The 23,832-nt window shown below is 41.9% G+C and overlaps 1 protein-coding gene across 1 annotated transcript in view; it reads right to left on the bottom strand.

Annotated features, from left to right (window-relative positions):
• spegb (striated muscle enriched protein kinase b) overlaps window positions 1–23,832 on the bottom strand; it is a 131,415-nt gene that overhangs the window by 72,706 nt on the left and 34,877 nt on the right. Inside the window, exons 2-8 of the mRNA XM_014172901.3 lie at window positions 21,578–21,664; window positions 18,377–18,434; window positions 12,669–14,311; window positions 12,369–12,512; window positions 11,899–12,081; window positions 3,003–3,169; window positions 2,565–2,653 (exon numbers count right to left, since the gene is read on the bottom strand). Of these exons, the coding sequence (XP_014028376.3) occupies window positions 2,565–2,653; window positions 3,003–3,169; window positions 11,899–12,081; window positions 12,369–12,512; window positions 12,669–14,311; window positions 18,377–18,434; window positions 21,578–21,664 (2,371 nt within the window). The remainder of the gene's footprint in view (window positions 1–2,564; window positions 2,654–3,002; window positions 3,170–11,898; window positions 12,082–12,368; window positions 12,513–12,668; window positions 14,312–18,376; window positions 18,435–21,577; window positions 21,665–23,832) is intronic.

Raw genomic sequence — 23,832 nt, 5'->3', positions numbered from 1 at the left:
ATTTGGAGTTATTAAATACTTTTTGATTATGGTTGCAGCATATTATGCACATCTGCAAGCATAGCAACAAAGGCTGGATAAATATTATTTCTCTCTCTTGTTTAATCGCTGTGCCCAAGAACACCAAGGTAACCTGCCTAAATTACTACCGACTCATTGCACTCACATCTGTTGTCATGAAGTGCTTTGAAAGGCTTGTCATGGCTCACAACACCATTATCCCAAAAACAACACCATTATCCCAAAAACCCTAGACCCACTCCAATTTGCATACCAACCCAACAGATCCACAGATGACGCAATCTCTATTTCACTCCACACTGCCCTTTCCCACCTGGACAAAAGCAACACCTATGTGAGAATACTATTAATTGACTACAGCGCAGCGTTCAACACCATAGTGTCCTCAAAGCTCATCATTAAGATAAGGACCCTGGGACTAAACACCTGCCTTTGCAACTGGATTCTGAAATTCCTGGCGGGCCGCCCCCAGGTGGTAAGGGTAGGTAACAACATCTGCCACGCTGATCCTCAACACAGGGGCCCCTCAGGGGTGCGTGCTCAGTCCCCTCCTGTACACCCTGTTCACCCATGACTGCATGGCCAAGCACGACTCCAACACCATCATTAAATTTGCCGACGACACAACAGTGGTAGGCCTGATCACTGACAACGATGAGACAGCCTATAGGGAGGAGGTCAGAGACCTGGCAGTGTGGTGAAAGGATAACAGCCTCTCCCTTAACGTGATCAAGAAAACGGAGAAGATCATGGACTACAGGAAAAGGAAAGCCAAGCACGCCCCCATTCTCATCGACGGGGCTGTAGCGGAGCAGGTTGAGAGCTTCAAGTTCCTTGGTGTCCACATCATCAACAAACTGTTATGGTCCAAACACAACAAGACAGTCATGAAAAAGGGCACGACAACGCCTATTCCTCCTCAGGAGACGGAAAAGATTTGGCATGGGTCCTCAGATTCATGACCCGCCAAACCGCTCTTCTTACCACCCACCTGCACCAATGTGTCAGAGGAAACTACGTTCAATTGACGACCGAAGTCAGCCTGCAGACGCATTGGCCCCCACTAGGAGTTGCTAAAACGCAATGATGAAAGTAAAGCCCCCCCCGGCCAAACCCTCCCCGAACCCGAACAACGCTGGGCCAATTGTGCACCGCCCTATTGGTCTCCCGGTCACGGCCAGTTGTGACACAGCCTGGGATCGAACCCGGGTCTGTAGTGATGCCTCAACGCAGCCTCAACACAGTGCCTTAGATCGCTGCGCCACTCTGTAGGCCCAGGGCCATATTTATTCATAATTAATCAATGGCCAGTTTGGGTTGCAGTTGCACATTAAAAAACAAAACAAATAGGCTATGTCTGGACCACAAGTTTAAAAAAATGTTTTATTGAGTTTGACACCCCTGAGATAGCATATCTATGTATATAACTAGCTATTTATTTATCAAGCTAAAAAGATGCCACCTAACATTAGCTAGCTAGCTGCTGGGAGGATGTCATGTCATTGGAGGAGTGGGTGAGTGACCGACTTTTTCCCCTCATATCGTTTTTCGTTGGCTACAGCTAGAGACACTGCATGTGTGGTGTTTGGTTAGCTAGCAAGATATGACTAGCTTGCTATGCTGAACTTGAATGACTGTTATACACAGTTAGCACATCTCTTAGTTGTCAATCAAATGTATTTGGCATCGAGCAAATGGGTGGGCAGGCAGGCAAGTTCCCATTCAGTTGTCAAAACATGGGTTGGTACATGCATGCATTGGCAGGCAAGCTACAGAACAACGAGCAGGCTACTATTCCCAATTGTTTATCAGTGCAATTTTGACAGCTAACTAGCTGAAAAAGTTTGAAATGGTTTCTCTAATGTTCCCTTGTTATATTTTAGCTGATCTCGCTCTGGCTAGCATTTGTTTTTGATCTTTTTGTTAATGTGCATAGGTAACTGAAGGAGAGAGAGCATACCTTTTCATGGTTGTTTGTGAAGTTTCCAAATGTAAGAGGGCTGCAGTGGCATTAACATAAATGCAGAAATCCCTTTAGGTGCATTTTGTGGCTTTTGGCGAATGCGTTCTAATGATACTGCAACAGCGTGACTTTCCAGTCCAGTTCAAAGTGAATGATGGCAGGCCCGTGTGGCAAATGGCTTATTTGCATATAGGCGTAATGTAGCTCTGATTGGCTATGGCTATGGCACCGGTCTGCGCGGACTATAGTCCTGGACAGATGGTTTTATTCAGTTTTATTTACTGCAGCGTCTATTAATTTTGCAAACGTATGGCCTCTTTCCCACTTTATATTGCTATTGAATTTTCACAAATGCCTTAATATACGTCATTCCCAAAAATTCTATGAATTTATGAAAACGTGGCAATGACCATATCTAAGTGCTCGCTTCTCAGAAATATTTTTTTTAAAGTGTCATATTCTTCCTGGGGGTGTATATGAACAGATTTTAATAAGATTTAATCTTGCTAAAATGCTGTCAGTTCCACATTAAACAAAGAGGAATAATGAGTTGAGGATTTGATGGAGTCAGGAAACCTACCAATAAAGCATGGGTTTGGGCTGCCCACTTATTCGGACAGACATGGTGACCTGTTGCCCTTCAATGACCGCTTGATCATTCATAGTTACCTGTTAAAAAGGATGATGAGCCATTTTGAAATTGGAGCGGAGAACACAGACTAATTTCCATGCTGTAACTTTTAAAATGTAAACTACACTATATGGAACATCCAATGCATGCTGGATGAGGTGAATCACCATACGCAGTGCCTTCAGATTTAGTTAGAAGCAATTTATATATTCAATCAATTTCCAGTGTATTGCAATACCAATTAAAAAATGTTTGAACAAAATATAGTTGCAAAATACCAAACTGATCCCTTGCCCCAAGTTTACCACATCAAGGTCCTACAGTATAATGGAAAGTCAATGAAAGCCAGGTGATATGCACCAGAGAACCAGCGTTATAGAGTCTCACCTGGAAGGCAGGAGGCTCCTTGAATCGAGTGTCAATTATCTTCCTGGGCTCTGGGCTTCCAAAGTCCATGCCTTCCTCCAGTGGGCTGAGGTACTCTTCATCAGATGTGATAGGGCTGCTGATGTCCCTAGGAACACAAATGGTCCCCTGCAGCTCCTGCATAGGCTCTGTCAAATACACATTATAATCAGATAAAGAATAGAATAGAAAATATACTTGATTTTCCATGTTGTGATCACAGTATCTGGAGAACCCACCTCTGAAGGTGAACAAGGCTTTACTTTTATTGTGTCACAGTTAAATATCATTAAGAAAAGTGGAATCCAGTCCAAAAAACAGATATAATGAAGAAATGGTGGGTCAACGATGAATAGTAAACATAGAAAGGTTTTGCTCTTTCTCAATTCAATGTGCTTTATTGGCATGGGAGACATATGTTAACATTGCCAAAGCAAGTGAAGCAGATAATATACAAAAGTGAAATAAACAATAAAAATGAACAGTAAATATTACTCTCACAGAAGTTCCAAAAGAATAAAGACATTTCAAATGTCATATTATCTATATATACAGTGTCGTAACGATGTTCAAATGGTTAAAGTACAAAAGGGAAAATAAATAAACATAAACATGGGTTGTATTAACAATGGTGTTTGTTCTTCACTGGTTGCCCTTTTCTTGTGGCAACAAATCACAAATCGTCCTGCTGTGATGACACACTGTGGTATTTCACCCATTAGATATGGGAGTTTATCAAAATGGTGTTTGTTTTCAAATTCTTTGTCGATCTGTGTAATCTGAGGGAAATATGTGTCACTAATATGGTAATATATTTTGCAGGAGGTTAAGAAGTGCAGCTCAGTTTCCACCTCATTTTGTGGGCAGTGTGCACATAGCCTGTCTTCTCTGGAGAGCCAGGTCTGCCTACTGCGGCCTTTCCCAATAGCAAGGCTATGCTCACTGAGTCTGTACATAATCAAAGCTTTCCTTAAGTTTGGGCCAGTCACAGTAGTCAGGTATTCTGCCACTGTGTACTCTCTGTTTAGGGCCAAACAGCATTCTAGTTTGCTCTGTTTTTTTGTTAATTCTTTCCAATGTGTCAAGTTATTATCTTCTGTTTTCTCATGATTTGTTTGGGTCTAATTGTGTTGCTGTCCTGGGGCTCTGTGGGGTCTGTTTGTGAACAGAGCGCCAGGACCAGCTTGCTTAGGGGACTCTTCTCCAGGTTCATCTCTCTGTAGGTGATGGCTTTATTATGGAAGGTTTGGGAATCCTTTTAGGTGGCTGTAGAATTTAGCGTATCTTTTCTGGATTTTGATAATTAGCGGTTATCGGCCTGATTCTGCTCTGCATGCATTATTTGGTGTTTTAAATTGTACACAGAGGATATTTTTGCAGAATTCTGCATGCAAAGTCTCAATTTGGTGTTTGTCCCATTTTGTGAATTCTTGGTTGGTGAGCGGACCCCAGACCTCACAACCATAAAGGGCAATGGGTTCTATAACTGATTCAGGTATTTTTAACCAGATCCTAATTGGTATGTCGAAATTTATGTTAATTTTGATGGCATAGAAGGCCCTTCTTGCCTTGTCTCTCAGATCGTTCACAGCTTTGTGGAAGTTACATGTGGTGCTGATGTTTAAGTCAAGGTATGTATAGTTTTTTGTGTGCTCTAGGGCAACGGTGTCGAGATGGAATTTGTATTTGTGGTCCTGGCGACTGGATCTTTTTTGGAACACCATTATTTTAGTCTTACTGAGATTTACTGTCAGGGCCCAGGTCTGGCAGAACCTGTGCAGAAAATCTAGGTGCTGCTGTAGGCCTTCCTTGGTTGGTGACAGAAGCACCAGATCATTAGCAAACAGCAGACATTTGACTTCAGATTCTAATAGGGTGAGGCCGGGTTTGCAGACTGTTCTAGTGCCCTCACCAATTAGTGGATATGTTGAAGAGGGTGGGGCTTAAGCTGCATCCCTGTCTCACCCCACGGCCCTGTGGGAAGAAATGTGTGTTTTTTATGCCAATTTTAACCGCACACGTGTTGTTTGAGTAAATGGATTTTCCCCCAACACCACTTTCCATCAATTTGTATAGCAGACCCTCAAGCCAAATTGAGTCAAAGGCTTTTTTGAAATCAACAAAGCATTAGAAAACTTTGCCTTTGTTTTGGTTTGTTTGTTTGTCAATTAGGGTGTGCAGGGGGAATACGTGGTCTGTCCTACGATAATTTTGTAAAAAGCAAATTTGACATTTACTCAGTACATTGTTTTCACTGAGAAAATGTATGAGTCTGCTGTTAATGATAATGCAGAGGATTTTCCCAAGGTTGCTGTTGACGCATATCCCACATTAGTTATTGGGGTCAAATTTGTCCCCACTTTTGTGGATTGGGGTGATCAGTCCTTGGTTCCAAATATTGGGGAGATGTCAGAGCTAAGGATGATGTTAAAGAGTTTAAGTATGGCCAACTGGAATTTGTTGTCTGTGTATTTTATCATTTCATTGAGGATACCAATAACACCACAGGCCTTTTTGGGTTGGAGGGTTTTTATTTTGTCCTGTAGTTCATTCAAGGTAATTGGATAACCCAGTGGGTTCTGGTAGACTTTAATAGTTGATTCTAAGATTTGTATTTGATCATGTAGAGTTGAAGTCAGAAGTTTACATACACTTAGGTTGGAGTCATTAAAACTTGTTTTCAACCACTCCACAAATTTCTTGTTAAAAAACGATAGTTTTGTCAAGTCGGTTAGGACATCTACTTTGTGCATGACACAAGTCATTTTTCCAACAATTGCTTACAGACAGATTATTTCACTTATAATTCACTGTATCACAATTCCAGTGGGTCAGAAGTTTACAAACACCAAGTTGACTGTGCCTTTAAACAGCTTGGAATATTCCATAAAATGATGTCATGGCTTTAGAAGCTTCAGATAGGCTAATTGACATCATTTGAGTCAATTGGAGGTGTACCTGTGAATGTATTTCAAGGCCTACCTTCAAACTCAGTGCCTCTTTGCTTGACATCACGGGAAAATCAAATGAAATCAACAAAGACCTCAGAAAAAAATGGTAGACCTCCACAAGTCTGGTTCATCCTTGGGAGCAATTCCCAAATGCGTGAAGGTACTGCGTTCATCTGTACAAATAATAGTACGCAAGTATAAAGACTATGGGACTGCTCAGCTGTCATACCACTCAGGAAGGAGATGCGTTCTGTCTCCTAGAGATGAACGTACTTTGGTGCGAAAAGTGCAAATAAATCCCAGAACAGCAGCAAAGCACCTTGTGAAGATGCTGGAGGAAACGGGTATATAAGTATCTATATCCACAGTAAAACGAGTCCTTTATACATAACCTGAAAGGCCGCTCAGCAAGGAAGAAGCCACTGCTCCAAAACCACCATAAAAATCCAGACTACGGTTTGCAACTGCACATGGGGACAAAGATCGTACTATTCGGAGAAATGTCCTCTGGTCTGATGAAACAAAAATAGAACTGTTTGGCCATAATGACCATCGTTATGTTTGGAGGAAAAAGAGGGAGGCTTGCAAGCCAAAGAACACCATCCCAACCGTGAAGCACAGGGGTGGCAGCATCATGTTGTGGGGGTGCTTTGCTGCAGGAGGGACTGGTGCACTTCACAAAATAGATGGCATCATGAGGTAGGAAAATTATGTGGATATATTGAAGCAACATCTCAAGACATCAATCAGGAAGTTAAAGCTTTTTCACAAATGGGTCTTCCAAAGTTGTGGAAAAATGGCTTAAGGACAACAAAGTTGAGGTATTGGAGTGGCCATCACAAAGCCCTGACCTCAATCCCATATAAAATGTGTGGGCAGAACTGAAAAAGCATGTGTGCGAGAAAGGAGGCCTACAAACCTGACTCAGTTACACCAGCTCTGTCAGGAGGAATGGGCCAAAATTCACCCAACTTAGTGTGGGAAGCTTGTGGGGGGCTACCTGAAATGTTTGACCCAAGTTAAACAATTTAAAGGTAATGCTACCAAATACTAATTGAATGTATGCAAACGTCTGACCCACTGGGAATGTGATGAAAGAAGTAAAAGCTGAAATAAATCCTTCTCTCTACTATTATTCTGACATTTCACATTCTTAAAATAAAGTGGTGATCCTAACTGTCCTAAGACGGGGAATTTTTACTCGGATTTAATGTCAGGAATTGTGAAAAACTGAGTTTAAATGTATTTGGCTAAGGTGTATGTAAACTTCCGACATCAGCTGTATATCTTTTTGCTGTTTGTCCTTTGTTATAGAGCCAAATAGTTTGGATAAGTGGTTTACCCATACATCTTCATTTTGGATAGATAATTCTTTGTGTTGTTGTTGTTTGTTTAGTGTTTTCACATTTTCCCAGAAGTGGTTAGAGTCTGTGGATTCCTCATGGCATTGAGCTGATTTCTGATGTGCTGTTCCTTCTTTTTCCGTAGTGTATTTTTGTATTGTTTAAGTGATTCACCATAGTGAAGGCGTAGGCTCAGGTTTTCTGGGTCTCTATGTTTTTGGATGGACAGGTTTCTCAATTTCTTTCTTTGGTTTTTGTATTCTTCATCAAACCATTTGTCATTGTTGTTCATTTTCTTCGGTTTTCTGTTTGAAATTCTTAGATTTGACAGGGAAGCTGACACATCAAATATACTGTTGAGATGTTCTACTGACAAGTTTACACCTTCACTATTACAGTGGAACGTTTTGTCCAGGAAGTTGTCTAAAAGGGAGTGAATTCGTTGTTGCCTAATAGTTTTTTTTGGTAGGGAATGCTGTCACCTTCAGGCAGGTGTTTTTCCTCCTGTGTGCTGAGTGTGTCAGGTTCTTGTCCGGTTCTGGCATTTAGGTCGCCACAGACTAGTACATGTCCCTGGGCCTGGAAATTACTGATTTCCCCCTCCAGGATGGAGAAGCTGTCTTCATTAAAGTATGGGGATTCTAATGAGGGGGGGGGGGGGGATATAGTTAGCACACGGAGGACATTTTTCTCTGTTAAGATCATTTCCTTTTGAATATCTAGCCAATTGTAAAATGTTCCTCTTTTGATTAATTTAATAGAGTGAGTTTGGTCTGCTGTATACCAAATTAGCATACCCCCTGAGTCCCTTCCCTGTTTCACACCTGGTAGTTTGGTGGATGGGACTACCAGCTCTCTGTAACCTAGTGGGCAACCAGTGGGTCCTTCTCCTCTATACCATGTTTCTTGTAGGATGACAATGTTTATATTTCAGATTTATTTGATGAAGTCCAGGTTCTTGCTCTTTAGGCCAAAGGCAGAGGACCTCAAGCCTTGGATATTAAAGGATGAGATAGCGAAGGCTTTGTGTTCCATAAAGTGTCCAGTGTTTTTGGTCGTGTGGTTTGGCCTCAGGCCAGTAAATGTGAGCAGAGCCTGCTGAGCATCTGGTACATTCCATTGGCTTGGGCTAGTGTAAGAGTGGGGGTTGGGCCTTCTTGCCCGCTCACAGCCTGGGTGTATGTGTGACTTCCATGTTCAGGCCCTCTTTGCGGGAGTGGGGGGCATGGGGAGGGGCATAGGTCTGATCTGAGGGGGCCTAAATTGGGTGTGGGGATGGTTGACTTGGGGGTGGTGTTGATTGGTTGGGGTGTGGATGTGGCTGCTGGTGTTGTGGTCTGGATGTAGGCCCTCTCGGCGTGGGTCCTTTATGTGTAGGTCCGGGGGGGGGGGTTAACAGGTCTGGGAGAGTGTCTTGCTGTTCTGGGCAGAGTGTCTATTGATCTGGTGCTCCTGTGTGAAGTGTTTGAGAGCAATATCCTTTAGGGTCCTGGCGAAGGTGGGCCTGGTTGTAAAGGTGGACCTTGTATAGGTGGAACTGGTTGTAAAGGCTGTTCAAGTCCAGGGTGAAGTGGTGGGCCAGGAAAACATTTGGTTGAGGTACAGTCACAGGTGGAGATAACCACTTGTGCGTTGGGGAAAGTAGAAGAAGCTTTTTCAATCACTCCCTTGTGTGCTGTGGCCACCCTTTCCTGCTGTGTTCTCAGGTCGTCTGTGCCTCTGTGTATTATGTGGCTGGCTGACCCTAGTTTGTCCTCAGACAAAAGGTCTAGGACGCACTTTGTGTTTGGACACCAGAGTTTAGTTTTTTTCCCTTGTTTATATTTCCCGTTTGAGTCCATAAGGAGCACAATCTGTGTGTATGTCCTCAGTGTGTGTGTGTGTGTGTGTGTGTGTGTGTGGGGGGGGGGGGGGGGTGTCAGGAGGGCTATCAGGGTGGCTGAAAGGTGGGTGCTCAGAAGGGGTGGGATCCCTTGGGCTTGGGGTTCTTTGTCTGTCCCGCTGTGTTGTCGACGCTATGGTCAGGGTCTGGGTGGACTGTTCTGCTGTGGTGTTGAGACTTTTGTCGGGAGCTGAGGGGAGCCTTTCTGCTGGCTTCTCTGCGGGGGTGGCTACCTCTCTAATGGGTTGTTCTCTGTCACACACCATCCCCCTCAGCCTCTCCTCCAGCAGTCTGATCCTCTCCTCTAGTGCTCTGTTCTTCTCCTGCTCTTTCTCTTGTAGATGTTGTCTCACTACAGTCCAGAGTGCAGATATGTCTCTCTCCACCTCCTGCTCTCCAGGTCTAGTTAAGGGGGTGTTGTTGTGCTGGACTGTTGTCTGAGTCTGACCTGACTGGAGTGTAGTCACCTGCTGTTCCAACTCCACCTGCCTTACCTCCAGCTGGGTGAATTTATTCCTAATTTCAATGAGAGAGTAGTACTCTGTGTTGGAAGGTTAACTTTCCGCTTGGGGTTGCTCGTCTGTGGGTTTATGTAATGAAGAGGTCTGGTCTGATCCGCTCGGGGTATCTTTCTCAAGGGAGAGCTTCTCCTGCTGAGCTATTTCTTTGATTAGGTGAAAGTCCAGCTGAAACTGTTTGCGGTTGCCTTGTACCAATACTGTTCCAAACTTATAGAGATTTATATTAGCTGACTCAGAGTCCTCGTTGCCTAGTATCCTGAGTTTCTCTCTCTCTCTCTGATATTAAATATTGGTAACTGTAAATATGAAAATATTTCAAGAGTGCATGTGAATTAGTGTCAATGTAAATATGGTAAAAAGTAAATGCTGTGAAAAGGTCTCCTCTTACAACAACAGTATGCCAACACACTAAATGTGACTTGAATGCCCATGATCTGACATCTAAAAAAGAGTAGCGTTGCATACAGGAAGAAATAGCAAACAAAACCATGGCTGACATAAATGCTTAAGGATGAGTAATTCATTTGTACCCAAAACATTTTTTGAATATTGTGTAACACTTTATAATTGATTTTTATTTTACCTTTATTTAACTAGGCAAGTCAGTTAAGAACAGATTCTTATTTTCAATGACGGCCTAGGAACAGTGGGTTAACTACCTTGTTCAGTGACAGAACGACAGATTTTTACCTTGTCAGCTCGGGGATTCAATCTTGCAACCTTTCGGTTAAAAATCCAACACTCTAACCACTAGGCTACCTGCCGCCCAATAATAACTTGTATGTATTAGCACTAATAAACTATGAATAAATAGGTATTTCATAATTACATGTAAAAAAAAAAATCAATACGTATAGGCTTATAAGCATTTCAATTCATAAATATGACATGGCTTAAAGAATATCTTTCATCAGTTTTATAATAACTTTCATGAATAAGCAATAATAAACTATATATGAACTATTCATGAATATGTATTTCATTACTTGTAAACATAATCATGTATAAGCATGATAACCATTTAAATTCTTAAGTAATAATGTCTAATTTATTATACTGAATATTACATTTTCCCACCTTGGAAGTTAATAAAAATCTATCAAATTTTTTATTCAGCAGGAATTCTCTTATTGGGTCTTTTATGAGACCATAGGGGACTTACACAGTCCTATATGTCTGAATGGGGACCATGTACAAAAGAGCTTTTAAAGTACACATGACAAATGACGATTATCATGAGTGTTTTATTGTTAATCTCAGGTGTTAAGGGTACTCCCTTATCCTCCCTCTCTCTCTCTTTCGCTCTCAAATACAAGCATTAATATTCTCATTCATTCTGTAAAAAATATGACCCTCTTGATGGCTCTGGGAGCAAAAGGGTCTAAGTTTCTCATTTGAGTAAGATAAGTTCTAGATGCAATAATGAACTGAAAGTGTTTGATGGTTGAATTTATACTTTAACTAGCCTATGCTTAATAAACAAGTTCATGATGTAATTTACCCTAGACAAGAGGTTACTTGCTTCATATCTTAACAACAGTGGATTCATATTGCAATGAAACCAGTGTGTCTTAACAATTTATTGGTTCAATTTAGCCTCCTAGTTGCTATGGTAACTACTCAACTAAGTGAGTTGGCTCAACTGGAATATATTGCTTGAACACATTTTGGAGAGAGGGCGGAAGAAAGAGAGAGAGAGAGAAATTATGAGTAGGTGAGGAGAAATTAGGAAATAGCTTTATGAAGAAGGAAATAATGACACTTTCTCCGGCAGGGCAAATAACAATGACACACGGGTCAGTGGAGTGACAAAAGTGTCCACATCATCCTTTAATTCACTTTTCTGAAATAACCAAAGGAATTACACCCATCTAAAAAAAGGTTCCAGAGGGGTTCCTATAGCCAAAGAAGCAGTTTAGGTTCTAGACAGCACTTTTTTTCTAAGAGTGTAGGATGCAAAGGTTAGCAAAAGTCAGGTGCAATTCCCAAAGGCTAAAGCTTAGGTTACAATCTCTAGTACAAGGACATCAAGCAGACATAAGGTTCAAGGTAAGGGCTGGTAAATCAGAAGGTCTTTAACCTTCAGTACCACTTCTTGTTTAGTAATAACAACAAGGTATTATTAAATCAACTTTAAGTAAAGGGTGACCCAACCAATGCAATGTTGCAACTCATGCTTACCTGGTTTGATCGAAAGTGTGGCACTGCTAGATGTTTTCCCAGCCTCATTGGCAGCTGTCACACAGTACGTTCCAGCATCACTTGGTTTTGCACATTTGATGAGAAGTGAATAACGCTCTCCCTCCGCTTTGATCCCATAGTTTGAGCTGTTTTGGATTTTGATATTGTCTCTCGTCCAGGTAACTAGATATGGACACAGACAAATAAGAGTTGAGGCGATATAAAAAATTAATTTGTGCTCAACAAACCAGAGTGAAGCTGGTGACTACATTCTTAGTTCCAAAATGGTTCTTCGGCAGTCCCCATTGGAGAACCCTTTCAACGAGAAATCCTTTTGGGTTGGAAATTGTTTAACCTCGATCCCAAAAGGGTTCATCAAAGGTTCTGCCATGGGGGCAGCCGATGACTCCTTTTAGATTCTGGATATAGACTTTGTTATAAAGTGATACATAGAGATAGAGATAGCTTGCCTTCTGGGGGAGGCATGCCAGCAATGATGACTCTCAGCAGGACCTCAGTACCAGCAGTTACCACAGTGTCCTTAAGAGGAAACTCAAACATAGGGGCCTCCAAGGGGTCCTCTTCAGCAGACACGTAAGAGTCGTCTGAAGAATCTGCACAAGTTACAAAACGTAATTACAAAGACATTCATGGCTGTGTTCAGAACTAAGGAATACCGATGAGAATTGAACTTTGCAAAGACAAGGGAGATAAGATACAACATACATTTTCATTTTAATAAATAAAGACAGATTGAAAATAATTCCCACCTAACTCTGGAGACATGGGACTACTGCGGCGACCCTTCCCCCTGGTCTTCTGTGTTTGGCTTTCTTTCACATTGGTTGCCTTCTTAGACTTGTCAGTCTCTGGAGGAACTTCATCTTCCAAGGGTTCTTCCTCAACAATGATGGTAGGTATGATTAGCTTGGGGGCTGGCTTGATCAACTCCACTTCCATTTTCTCCTCAGATGGGGAAACTGGAACATTTGTAGAAGAGGTAGCCTGCCGTGGAGGTTTTTGCGGATGATGGATTGTACGTTCTTGTACAACGGTTGGCGTTCTCTGTACCAATGGACTTTCTGGTCTATCCTCTACTTTTCTTAATGCTACATCTACAGGTATTTTTGTTCCTGGCGATTCTTCCTTTGGGGACTTTTGCACAGGAGATTCTTGGATGTCCTTTGATTCTTGCATACAATATATCCTCTGAACAAGAGGGCTTTCTGGCCTGCGTTCAACTTTGTGTAGCGTCATCTCGACAACATTTCTGCTTGGTGACTCTGCCCGCTGTTGGTAATTTGCCGATGTATTGTAAGCCCTCTGCATCTGCATCTTTGCTGGTGATGGAGACCTCTGAAGGATCTCCCTGACTAGACTGGCTTGATTTACCTGTCTTGTTGGCCTCTGTCCCGGTAAGTCAGCCAGTTGCATAGATTCTGGAGTGGCAGCTACTTCTCCCAATCTACTGAATGTTATGCTACTCATGGACTGTTGCTCAATCTCTTGGGTTTGGGGCGAAGGCAGCCCCTGCCGTGCTTGTTCTTGTAGCTGTAGTCGTGGTGATTTTGGTGGCACTACTTCTTTGGGCTGTTCCATCTCTTTCTGCTGCTTCTCGTGCTGGGCACGTTCCCGTTCCTGGAGCTTCTGGAGAATTTGAGGTGGGAGGGGCTCAATCTTCCTCAAAGGCTGCCTGCCACTTGCCCTGAGCGAGAGCTGCTCGGTGGAGAAGGACTTCCTCATGTGAGGTTTACCCACAAGCTTCTTGATTCGTTGAAGCTCTTCAGTGAACTTGTTCTCGATTTCCTGGACCTTCTGGGTGGTACGGGGCCTGCAGTCCTCCAAGGACGCAGCCTTCTGTCTGAACATAGACCTCCGTTCGGCAGCATCCTCCTTCAGAGCCTCTCGTAGGTCTTCCCTCGAACTCTCTCTGGAGATGCCCAACCGGCTCCCTCCATCGTCCGAGTCGACGGACCCGGCGCGATTGAACCCGGCCCAGGACCGTCCCGAGATGGAGCCTTCATGATCATAACTTCGCCTTCGCTCTTCGAAACCGCGCACCTTCTCAAAGATCTTGGAGCTTGCTCTGGTCAGTTTGGGGGATGGCCTAGTTTGGTATTCCTTGCGAGAGTACTCACTGACACCGACTGGCGTCTGAGGACGGGAGTCCTGAGTACTGCTTAGAGACATGGCTGATGATTTTGGATGTTTCACCTTCTCCTCAAATTCACCAGGGACAGTGTCTTGGTAGTCTGTTGGCACAACAACTTTCTTTCGGGGGGTGAGGGGTGTGTTTGGTGCTGAACCTGAGCGGCTTGGCATTGGAGAAGTGGAGGGGCGTTTGATCGTTTTTGGGGAGGCCGGTGGGAGGACTTGTTGGGGAGATTCCCTCAAAAACTCTTCTGATTGGCTCCTGAAAATGTGGTTATGGGAAAATATATGTTAAAGAGTTCTAAATGATACATGAGCCAGTGTGAGTAATGCTAGACTATCATATATAATTATATAATATAATTATTTCAATGTAATTACACTGTTTATGAAACAAAAGACGTCAAACACATCATTCTGTTCGTTCATTCAGAAGATTGCAAACAGCATGCATGGCATTCAGAAAATGATCTATTTAACAATGGCATGCATAACAACCAGAGAAGAACCAAAGGGGTCAGTGATACCTCACACATACAATGAATTGCAAACAGTGCTCTGGATGGCAGTTTGTATCAGGGTTGAATGGCGGGGACCCAGTTTACCACCCAAAACCACTCCCTTTTCACAGGAAAAATAACTGCAAGAAACCGGTAAATTATAATAAATTATTTATATGAAGAGCATGGCATGAAATGGAACTGTTAAATTACAGTATATGCAATGTCTAAATCTGTCTTCTCTACAGCCTCTGCATGATGAATCATCAATGCTCAGGGTGGGGACAGACAGCCCATCTCAGTATAGAGCACATTTCACAATGCATGTAGACCTATCATCTCATCATGGTAACTTTTTTTTCTCGTGACAGGTAGTACTACATTTTCTACAGCATAGTCCGCGGCAGTAATATAACCTCCCTGGGCTAGGCGGGACGAATTCGTCCCACCTACGCAACAGCCAGTTGAATCCCGTGGCGCGATTTTCAAATACCTTAGAAATGCTATTACTTCAATTTCTCAAACATATGACTATTTTACAGCATTTTAACCTCTCTGGGCTAGGCGGGACGAATTCGTCCCACCTACGTAACAGCCACTTGCAGCCTGTGGCGCGATTTTCAAAACCTTAAAAATCCTATTACTTCAATTTCTCAAACATATGACTATTTTACAGCTATTTAAAGACAAGACTCTCGTTAATCTAACCACACTGTCCGATTTCAAAAAGGCTTTACAACGAAAGCAAAACATTAGATTATGTCAGCAGAGTACCAAGCCAGAAATAATCAGACACCCATTTTTCAAGCCAGCATATAATGTCACCAAAACCCAGAAGACAGCTAAATGCAGCACTCACCTTTGATGATCTTCATCAGATGACAACCCTAGGACATTATGTTATACAATACATGCATGTTTTGTTCAATCAAGTTCATATTTATATCAAAAACCAGCTTTTTACATTAGCATGTGACGTTCAGAACTAGCATACCCCCCGCAAACTTCCGGGGAATTTACTAACAATTTACTAAATTACTCACGATAAACGTTCACAAAAAACATAACAATTATTTTAAGAATTATAGATACAGAACTCCTTTGTGCAATCGAGGTGTCCGATTTTAAAATAGCTTTTCGGTGAAAGCACATTTTGCAATATTCTCAGTAGATAGCCCAGCCATCACGGCTAGCCATTTAGACACCCACCAAGTTTAGCCCTGACCATAGTCAGATTTACTATTACAAAAGTTTGATTACCTTTGTTGTCTTCGTCAGAATGCACTCCCAGGACTGCTACTTCAATAACAAATGTTGGTTTGGTCCAAAATAATCCATCGTTATATTCAAATAGCGGCGTTTTGTTCGTGCGTTCCAGACACTATCCGAAATGGTAAATCAGGGTCACGAGCATGGCGCAATTCGTGACAAAAAATGTCTAAATATTCCATTACCGTACTTCGAAGCATGTCAACCGCTGTTTAAAATCCATTTTTATGCCATTTTTCTCGTAAAAAAGCAATAATATTCCGACCGGGAATCTCTGTTTAGGTAAACAGAGGAAAGAAAACAAAGCATTCGGTCGACGCGGGCACGCGCCTGAGTCTCACAGTACTGTAACCAGCCACTACCCAAACGCGCTACTTTTTTTCAACCAGAGCCTGCAAAGCCACGATTCAGCTTTTTGCCGCCTTCTGAGAGCCCATTGGAGCCGTAGGAAGTGTCACGTAACAGCAGAGATCCTTTGTAATGGATAGAGATGGCAAAGAAGGCCAAGAAATGGTCAGACAGGGTACTTCCTCTACAGAATCTTCTCAGGTTTTGACCTGCCATTTGAGTTCTGTTATACTCACAGACACCATTCAAACAGTTTTAGAAACTTTGGAGTGTTTTCTATCCAAAGCCAATAATTATATGCATATTCTAGTTACTGGGCAGGAGTAGTAACCAGATTAAATCGGGTACGTTTTTTATCCAGCCGTGTCAATACTGCCCCCTAGCCCTAACAGGATAAAGACCGAATGCACGTCTAAACAGCCTATCACTCAAATATCGCTGCTTTAAATCATGTGCACGCACGAGCACTCTCGCAGTGTTTCTCTCTCCATTAACTCCATTCAAAGCTTCTAACTTATAGCCTCTGTCTCTTGCCTAATACGCACACACTTGTGCTCCGCTGGCCTCTCTCCTTAAAAAAACGCTCCATAGCTCTTGGAGTCTCATGCAGGAAAAGATAGACTAGTATAGCTTGCTGGACATTTGCTGGACATAATTTTTTATTCTAATCAAATCCAGACATAGGCCTATATATATGCTTTATAGTGCTTTCGAATGAAACTTATGGTTTTGGCTGGAAACACCGGGTTACCCGGGAGAAAAGTGATTTATTCTCGGGAACATATTCAACCATATAGCCACACAGTGCACCCATGTGAAGTCCAAACAAAGCTAATGAAGCAAGGCAATGCTTCAAAATTGAAGTTTGGAGTACAGTACCTGCTTGCTTGCATGCATGCATAAAACATTTGGCCACTTTCTTTTCATTCAATGAATGATGGGTCAAAATTGAGAAAACAAATTGTGCAATGGGGGAGTCAAAGGAAAGCGTAAGCCAAAATGAGAATTAATCTGAATAAAGGCCAGAAAGCAAGTTGATGCTTAAACTGGCAATCTGCAGTTCAACCATAACAAAGTGGATCACCCCACCACTGATTTGGTAAACATCTGAGGGATGGGGCTGGAGTAATGTAACCACTCTCAAACTCATAGACAGAGCTATGGATGCAAGGACAGACCATCCATGAGATCTTAATGATCGTTTTAACCATGGTTTGAGGCAATACAGTGTTTGTTTCCAATGACATATTTTGGGTTCTGATGGGATACGACAATTGAACTAAGCTCATGAAGAATTTAGAAGTTATACTCTTGTATAAGAATCAATGGGTATATATCAGGGGTATTCAACTCTTACCCTACGAGGCCAGAGCCTGCGTGTTTTCTGTTTTACCTGATAATTAATTCCCCCCACCTGGTGTCACAGGTCTAAATCAATCCCTAACTAGAGGGGAACAATGAAAAAACCCAGTGGAACTGGCTTCGAGGTCCAGAGTTGTGTTTGAGGGGTATACATGTATATAATTAAAGAGGCACTCTAGGATCTTAAGCAGCACAAATTGTATTTGTAACATATCACAGGAATTACACAAAAAAACAGGGACCTGCTTTGGCTTGAGTACCACTTTCAAAGCTACTAGCTGAAATTAAACTAAAATTTGAGACTACATTTTTAATACAAAACTCCCAAAATGTATCAATCGCAGATTGTGTCTTTAAGGAATGTTTACTAGTCAGTAGTGAAATCTGTTCTTACAGTTTCTTAAATAATACATACTCTGAGTGATCCTGCTCAGTATATCACCTGCACCTCCAGTCATGTGGTGACAGCAAATGAATACACATCCCAGTAACTTCATAGTTTTTCAAGTGGGAGGTTTCACAGGGGCAACAATCCATTTCTTAAAGCATTATTATGTGTTGCACAGTATACTAGAAGGTCAACTGAAAAACTGTTATTAACTTGTGTTGTATTTGTTGTGCTTTAATCTTTTAATCTTTCTTAAGTGTATTATCCAGGCTTCTTGGTAATGTTAACCTAAAGGAGTATGGTTTGAGTATCCATTTATAGATACTGAACCTGCTGTCATAGTAACCGCTAGCTAAAGACAGACTTTCATTGGACTCCCCTACTGGCCGGGTTAGATTAACATATGATGCTCCAATCAGAGAATTGACCCCTTTGTGCTTGCTCCACACTGTTTGCTTGCCTGGCGGGCTTGGAGATGGTTTGAAGTTCTTCGCCCCAGCTGTCCATCATTCTGTCCCCTGTGGCAAGATAAAACATGAACAAATTATAATATTGTGTGTTTAGCCTATAGTTCAGTCATTAGTTTCTACTTGAAATAATCTAGTACCTCAGTTGGCATAGTTAAGATAACAAAGGCTGACTCAGATATAAGCTTCAGACATGCAAAAAATAGTTACATAAGCACACTGTAATACACAAGACCTGCAACTGTCAGTAACAGATAGGATAAATATGCCTTAGCCCTGGATTTATAAAGAGCAATGTTCCTATTCAAATCCATAGTAAATATGTAAAAGAAAAGTCCTTTTCCTTTCTACACAGACAATTCTGTGAACCCAAATCATGGCATAAATTATATTCAGCTATCTGGTGCAGAGAATGTGATGAATAAAGTCTACAACTACCATGAAACTTTGATACTACACAGGTGTTCACAAAATATAATATTTGAGGCAATACCCTTCAATCAAGCAAAATGTCTAGAATGTACACTATAGTATGTGGACACCCCTTCAAATTAGTGGATTCGGCTATTTCACCCACATCCACTGCTGACAGGTGTAGAAAAATCGAGCACACAGCCATGCAATCTCCGTAGACAAACATTGGCTTACTGAAGAGCTCAGTGACTTTCAATCTGGTACCTTCAACGGATGCCACCTTTCCAACAAGTCAGTTCGTCAAATTTCTGCCCTGCTAGAGCTGCCCCGGTTAACTGTAAGTGCTGTTATTATGAAGTGGAAATGTCTAGGAGCAATAATGGCTCAGCCGCGAAGTGGTAGGCCACACATGCTCACAGAATAGGACTGCCGAGTGCTGAAGCACGTAGCGTGTAAAAATCATCTGTCGTCGGTTGCAAGACTCACTACTGAATTCCAAACTGCCTCTGGAAGCAACGTCAGCACAATTATTGTTCGTCAGGAGCTTCATGAAATGGGTTTCCATGGCCGAGCAGCCGCACACAAGCCTTAGATCACCATGCGCAATGCCAAATCGCCAGCTGGAGTGGTGTAAAGCTTGCTGCCATTGGACTCTGGAGCAGTGGAAACACGTTCTCTGGAGTGACATCCTAGACGATTCTGTGCTTCCATCTTTGTGGTAACAGTTTGGAGAAGACCCCCGTGCACAAAACAAGGTCTATACAGAAATGGCTTGCCGAGATCAGTGTGGAAAACTTGACTGGCCTGCGCAGAGCCCTGACCTCAACCCAAATGAATACCAAGGAGGATGAATTGGAACGCCGACTGCAAGCCAGGCCTTATCACCCAACATCAGTGCCTGACCTCACTAATGCTCATGGCTGAATGGAAGTGAGTCCCCGCAGCACTGTTCCAACATCAAGTGGAAAGCCTTCCCAAAAGAGTGGAGGCTGTAATAACAGCAAAGTGGGACCAACTCCATATTAATGCCCATGACTTTGGAATGAGATGTTCGACGAGTAGGTGTCCACATACTTTTGGTTATGCAGTGTACAGTGGCTTGTAAAAGTATTCACCCCCATTGGCATTTTTCCTATTTTGTTGCCTTACAACCTGGAATTAAAATAGATTATTGGGGGGTTTGTATCATTTGATTTACACAACATGCCTTTCACTTTGAAGAAGGAAAATATTTTTTATTGTGAAACAAGCAAGAAATGAGACAAAAAACAGAAATTCTTTGCATGCATAACTATTCACCCCCCCACTTTGTCTTGCCACCTTTTGCAGCAATTAGAGCTGCAAGTCTCTTGGGGTATGTCTCTATAAGCTTGGCACATCTAGCCACTGGGATTGTTTCCCATTCTTCAAGGCAAAACTGCTCCAGCTCAAAACCGCTCAAGTTGGATGGGTTCCGCTGATGTACAGCAATCTTTAAATCATACCACAGAATCTCAATTGGATTGAGGTCTGGGCTTTGACTAGGCCATTCCAAGACTTTTAAATGTTTCCCCATAAACCACTTGAGTGTTGCTTTAGCAGTATGCTTAGGGTCACTGTCCTGCTGGAAGGTGAACAAATCTTTGGAAGACAAACAGGTTTCCCTCAAGAATTGCCCTGTATTTAGCGCCATCCATCATTCCTGACCAGTTTCCCAGTCCCTGTCGATGAAAACCATCCCCAAAGCATGATGCTGCCTCCACCATCCTTCACTGTGGGGATGGTGTTCTCAGGGTCATGAGGTGTTGGGTTTGCGCCAGACATAGCGTTTATTTTGATGGCCAAAATGCTCAATTTCAGTCTCATCTGACCAGAGTACCTTCTTCCATATGTTTTGGGAGTCTCCCACATGTCTTTTTGTGAACACTTTAAGCAATGTCTTTTTTTATGGCCACTCTTCTGTAAAGCCCAGCTCTGTGGAGTGTATGGCTTAAAGTGGTCCTATGGACAGATACTCCAATCTCCGCTGTGGAGCTTTGCAGCTCCTTGAGGATTATCTTTGGTCTCTTTGTTGACTCTCTGATTAATGCCCTCCTTGCCTGGTCAGTGAGTTTTGGTGGGTGGCCCTCTCTCGGCAGATTTGTTGTGGTGCCATATTCTTAAAAAAATGGTATAATGTATTTAATGGTGCTCCATGGGATGTTCAAAGTTTCAGATCTTTTTTTATAACCCAACCCTGATCTGTGCTTCTCCACAACTTTGTCCCTGACCTGTTTGGAGAGCTCCTTGGTCTTCATATTGCCGCTTGCTTGGTGGTGGTTGCGGGGGAGACTCTGGGGCCTTTCAGAACAGGTGTATATATATACTGAGATCATGTGACAGATCATGTGCCACTTAGATTGCACACAGGTGGACTTTATTTAACTAATTATGTGACTTCTGAAGGTAATTGGTTGCACCAGATCTTATTTAGAGGCTTCATAGCAAAGGGGGTGAATACATATGCACGCACCACTTTTCTGTTTTTTGGGTGGGGGGGAATTTTTTGAAACAACATTTTTTTTTCATTTCACTTCACCAATTTGGACTGTTTTGTGTATGTCCTTTACATAAAATCCAAATAAAAATCTATTTAAATTACAGGTTGTAATGCAATAAAATAAGAAACGGCAAGGGGGATGAATACTTTTGCAAGGCACTGTATTTGACAATGTGTAATAGTTACACACATGAAACTGTTGATGTTTAATACATTATCCTTCATGCATTTGAGACAGGGATGATTAGAAAAGACACCATACCTGCATGCATAGCCTGGTCCTGAAGACCTCTGCTTCCTTCTTTAGTCTCAATGGGGTCTCCACCTTCGTCTTCTGTGGTCTCTGAGTCTGAAAGAGTGACAAGGAAAAGGTATTTGACTCAAATCACTGTGGGCTGATAATGGGGCTGGGAACTGCCAGTGGCCTCATGATACGACATTATCACAATAATTAGATGCCAATATGATATCTTTTGCAATTCTCATGATCCTCACGGTTCTATATGTATGCGATTGGATACTGTGATTTTATTGCAATTTTATTTGATGTTCCAAACATATTGCTCATGATACACTGAGTATACCAAACATTAGGAACACCTTCCTAATATTGAGTTGCACCCACTCCCCTTTTGCCATCAGAACAGCCTCAATTCATCGGTGCATGGACTCTACAAGGTGTCGAAAGCATTCCACAGGGATGCTGGCCCATGTTGACTCCAATGCTTTCCACAGTTATGCCAAGTTGTCTGGATGTCCAATGGGTGGTAGACCATTCTTGATACACATGGGAAACTATTGAGCATAAAAACCCAGCAGCTTTGAAGTTCTTGACACAAACTGGTGTGCCTGGCACCTACTACCATGACCTGTTCAAAGGCACACATACACAATCCACGTCTCAAGACTTACAAATCCTTCTTTAACCTATCTCCTCCCCTTCATCTACACTGATTGAAGTGGATTAAACAAGTGACATCAATTAGGGATGATAGCTTTCACCTGGATTCACCTGTTCAGTCTGTCATGGAAAGAGCAGGTAGTCTTAATGTTTTGTATACTCAGTGTATGCCTGGTGCAGAGAGACAAGAAAGAGCATGAGAAAAATACTTTTGATCAGTCATGGAAATAAAAGTGCTGAACACGTTGGCTCATTATTGAATTAAAAAGAATATGAGAACAAGCTATAAGATGAAAATTACCGGAGTTTTGGCACAGGTACAGCCGACTAGTGCTAGCTAAAGCTATCTACCAAAAAATGAAAATGTCTTAGAGTCAAAGTATCTACTGTATATAATATCATCCAAAATGATATCGCAAAATTGAAGTATATCAATTTCCCCCCAACACTAACAGATAACGTATGATGTTGCATGACGTTCCATTTTAAAACTATGGGGTGAATCCTAACTTCCACTTAAGTCAAATTTTCACTTTAACAATTGTATATGATTCACCGCATTTATAGCCCAGCACTAAAACACCTGATTTAACTAAACACCAAGCTCTTGATTAGTTGAATCAGGTGTATTGCGCCGAGACTGAGCAAAATTGTGCATCCCCTGAGAGGTCCCCCAGGAATATATTGTGAAACACTGCATTAGGAAAAACCAACATGACATAGAGAAGAAAAAATAGCTATTGGTAAAATAAACAAATCAGGTGTCAAAATGAAACTATGGTCAGAATTCAATGTTTGCTCTCAGGGGTGTGTTTTATTGTCACAGATATAGGTAGGGTTGCAAAATTCCTGTAACTTTCAATAAATTCCCTGGTTTTCCAGAAATCCTGGTTGTAGGAAACCAGATTCTCTTTATTCACTCCTGATTCCGGGAATCCTCCAACCAGGATTTTGGGAAAAACTAGGGAGTTTATTGAAATCTCCAGGAATTTTGCGACCCTATATACAGGTGTAGGATCTTAATTTGAGCCAATTTGCTCCAGCAGGAAAACAATCCTGCAGCAACAGGAAATGTGAATTACGTGGAATATATTTAATGGACATTTTTGTTGGGGTTGATACATTTTTTGTAAGAGAAAACCAAGTCTGAAATTTCAGTGGGAATTACAAACGTTATAATCCTTTTTAAACCTCAAATACATTACAAGTTTTACATTTCCTGCAATGTAGGAAGGTTCTCCTGCAACAGAGTGATCCAATTAAGATCCTACATATACCACTGTTCAAAAGTTTGGGCTGACTTAGAAATGTCCTTGTTATTGAAAGAAAAGCAATTTTTTTTGTCCATCAAATTGATGACAAATACAGTATAGACATTGTTAATGTTGTAAATGACAATTGTAGCTGGAAACGGTAGATTTTTTAATGGAATATCAGCAACCATCACTCCGGTGTTCCAATGGCACGTTGTATTAGCTAATCCAAGTTTATCATTTTAAAAGGCTAATTGATCATTAGAAAACCCTTTTGAAATTATATTAGCACAGCTGAAAACTGTAGTCCTGATTAAAGAAGCAATAAAACTGGCCTTCTTTAGACTAGTTGAGTATCTGGAG

Source organism: Salmo salar, chromosome 25, assembly GCF_965601325.2.
Source record: "Salmo salar chromosome 25, fSalSal1, whole genome shotgun sequence".
Classification (NCBI taxonomy): domain Eukaryota; kingdom Metazoa; phylum Chordata; class Actinopteri; order Salmoniformes; family Salmonidae; genus Salmo; species Salmo salar.
This window is presented reverse-complemented; position numbering and strand designations above follow the sequence as displayed.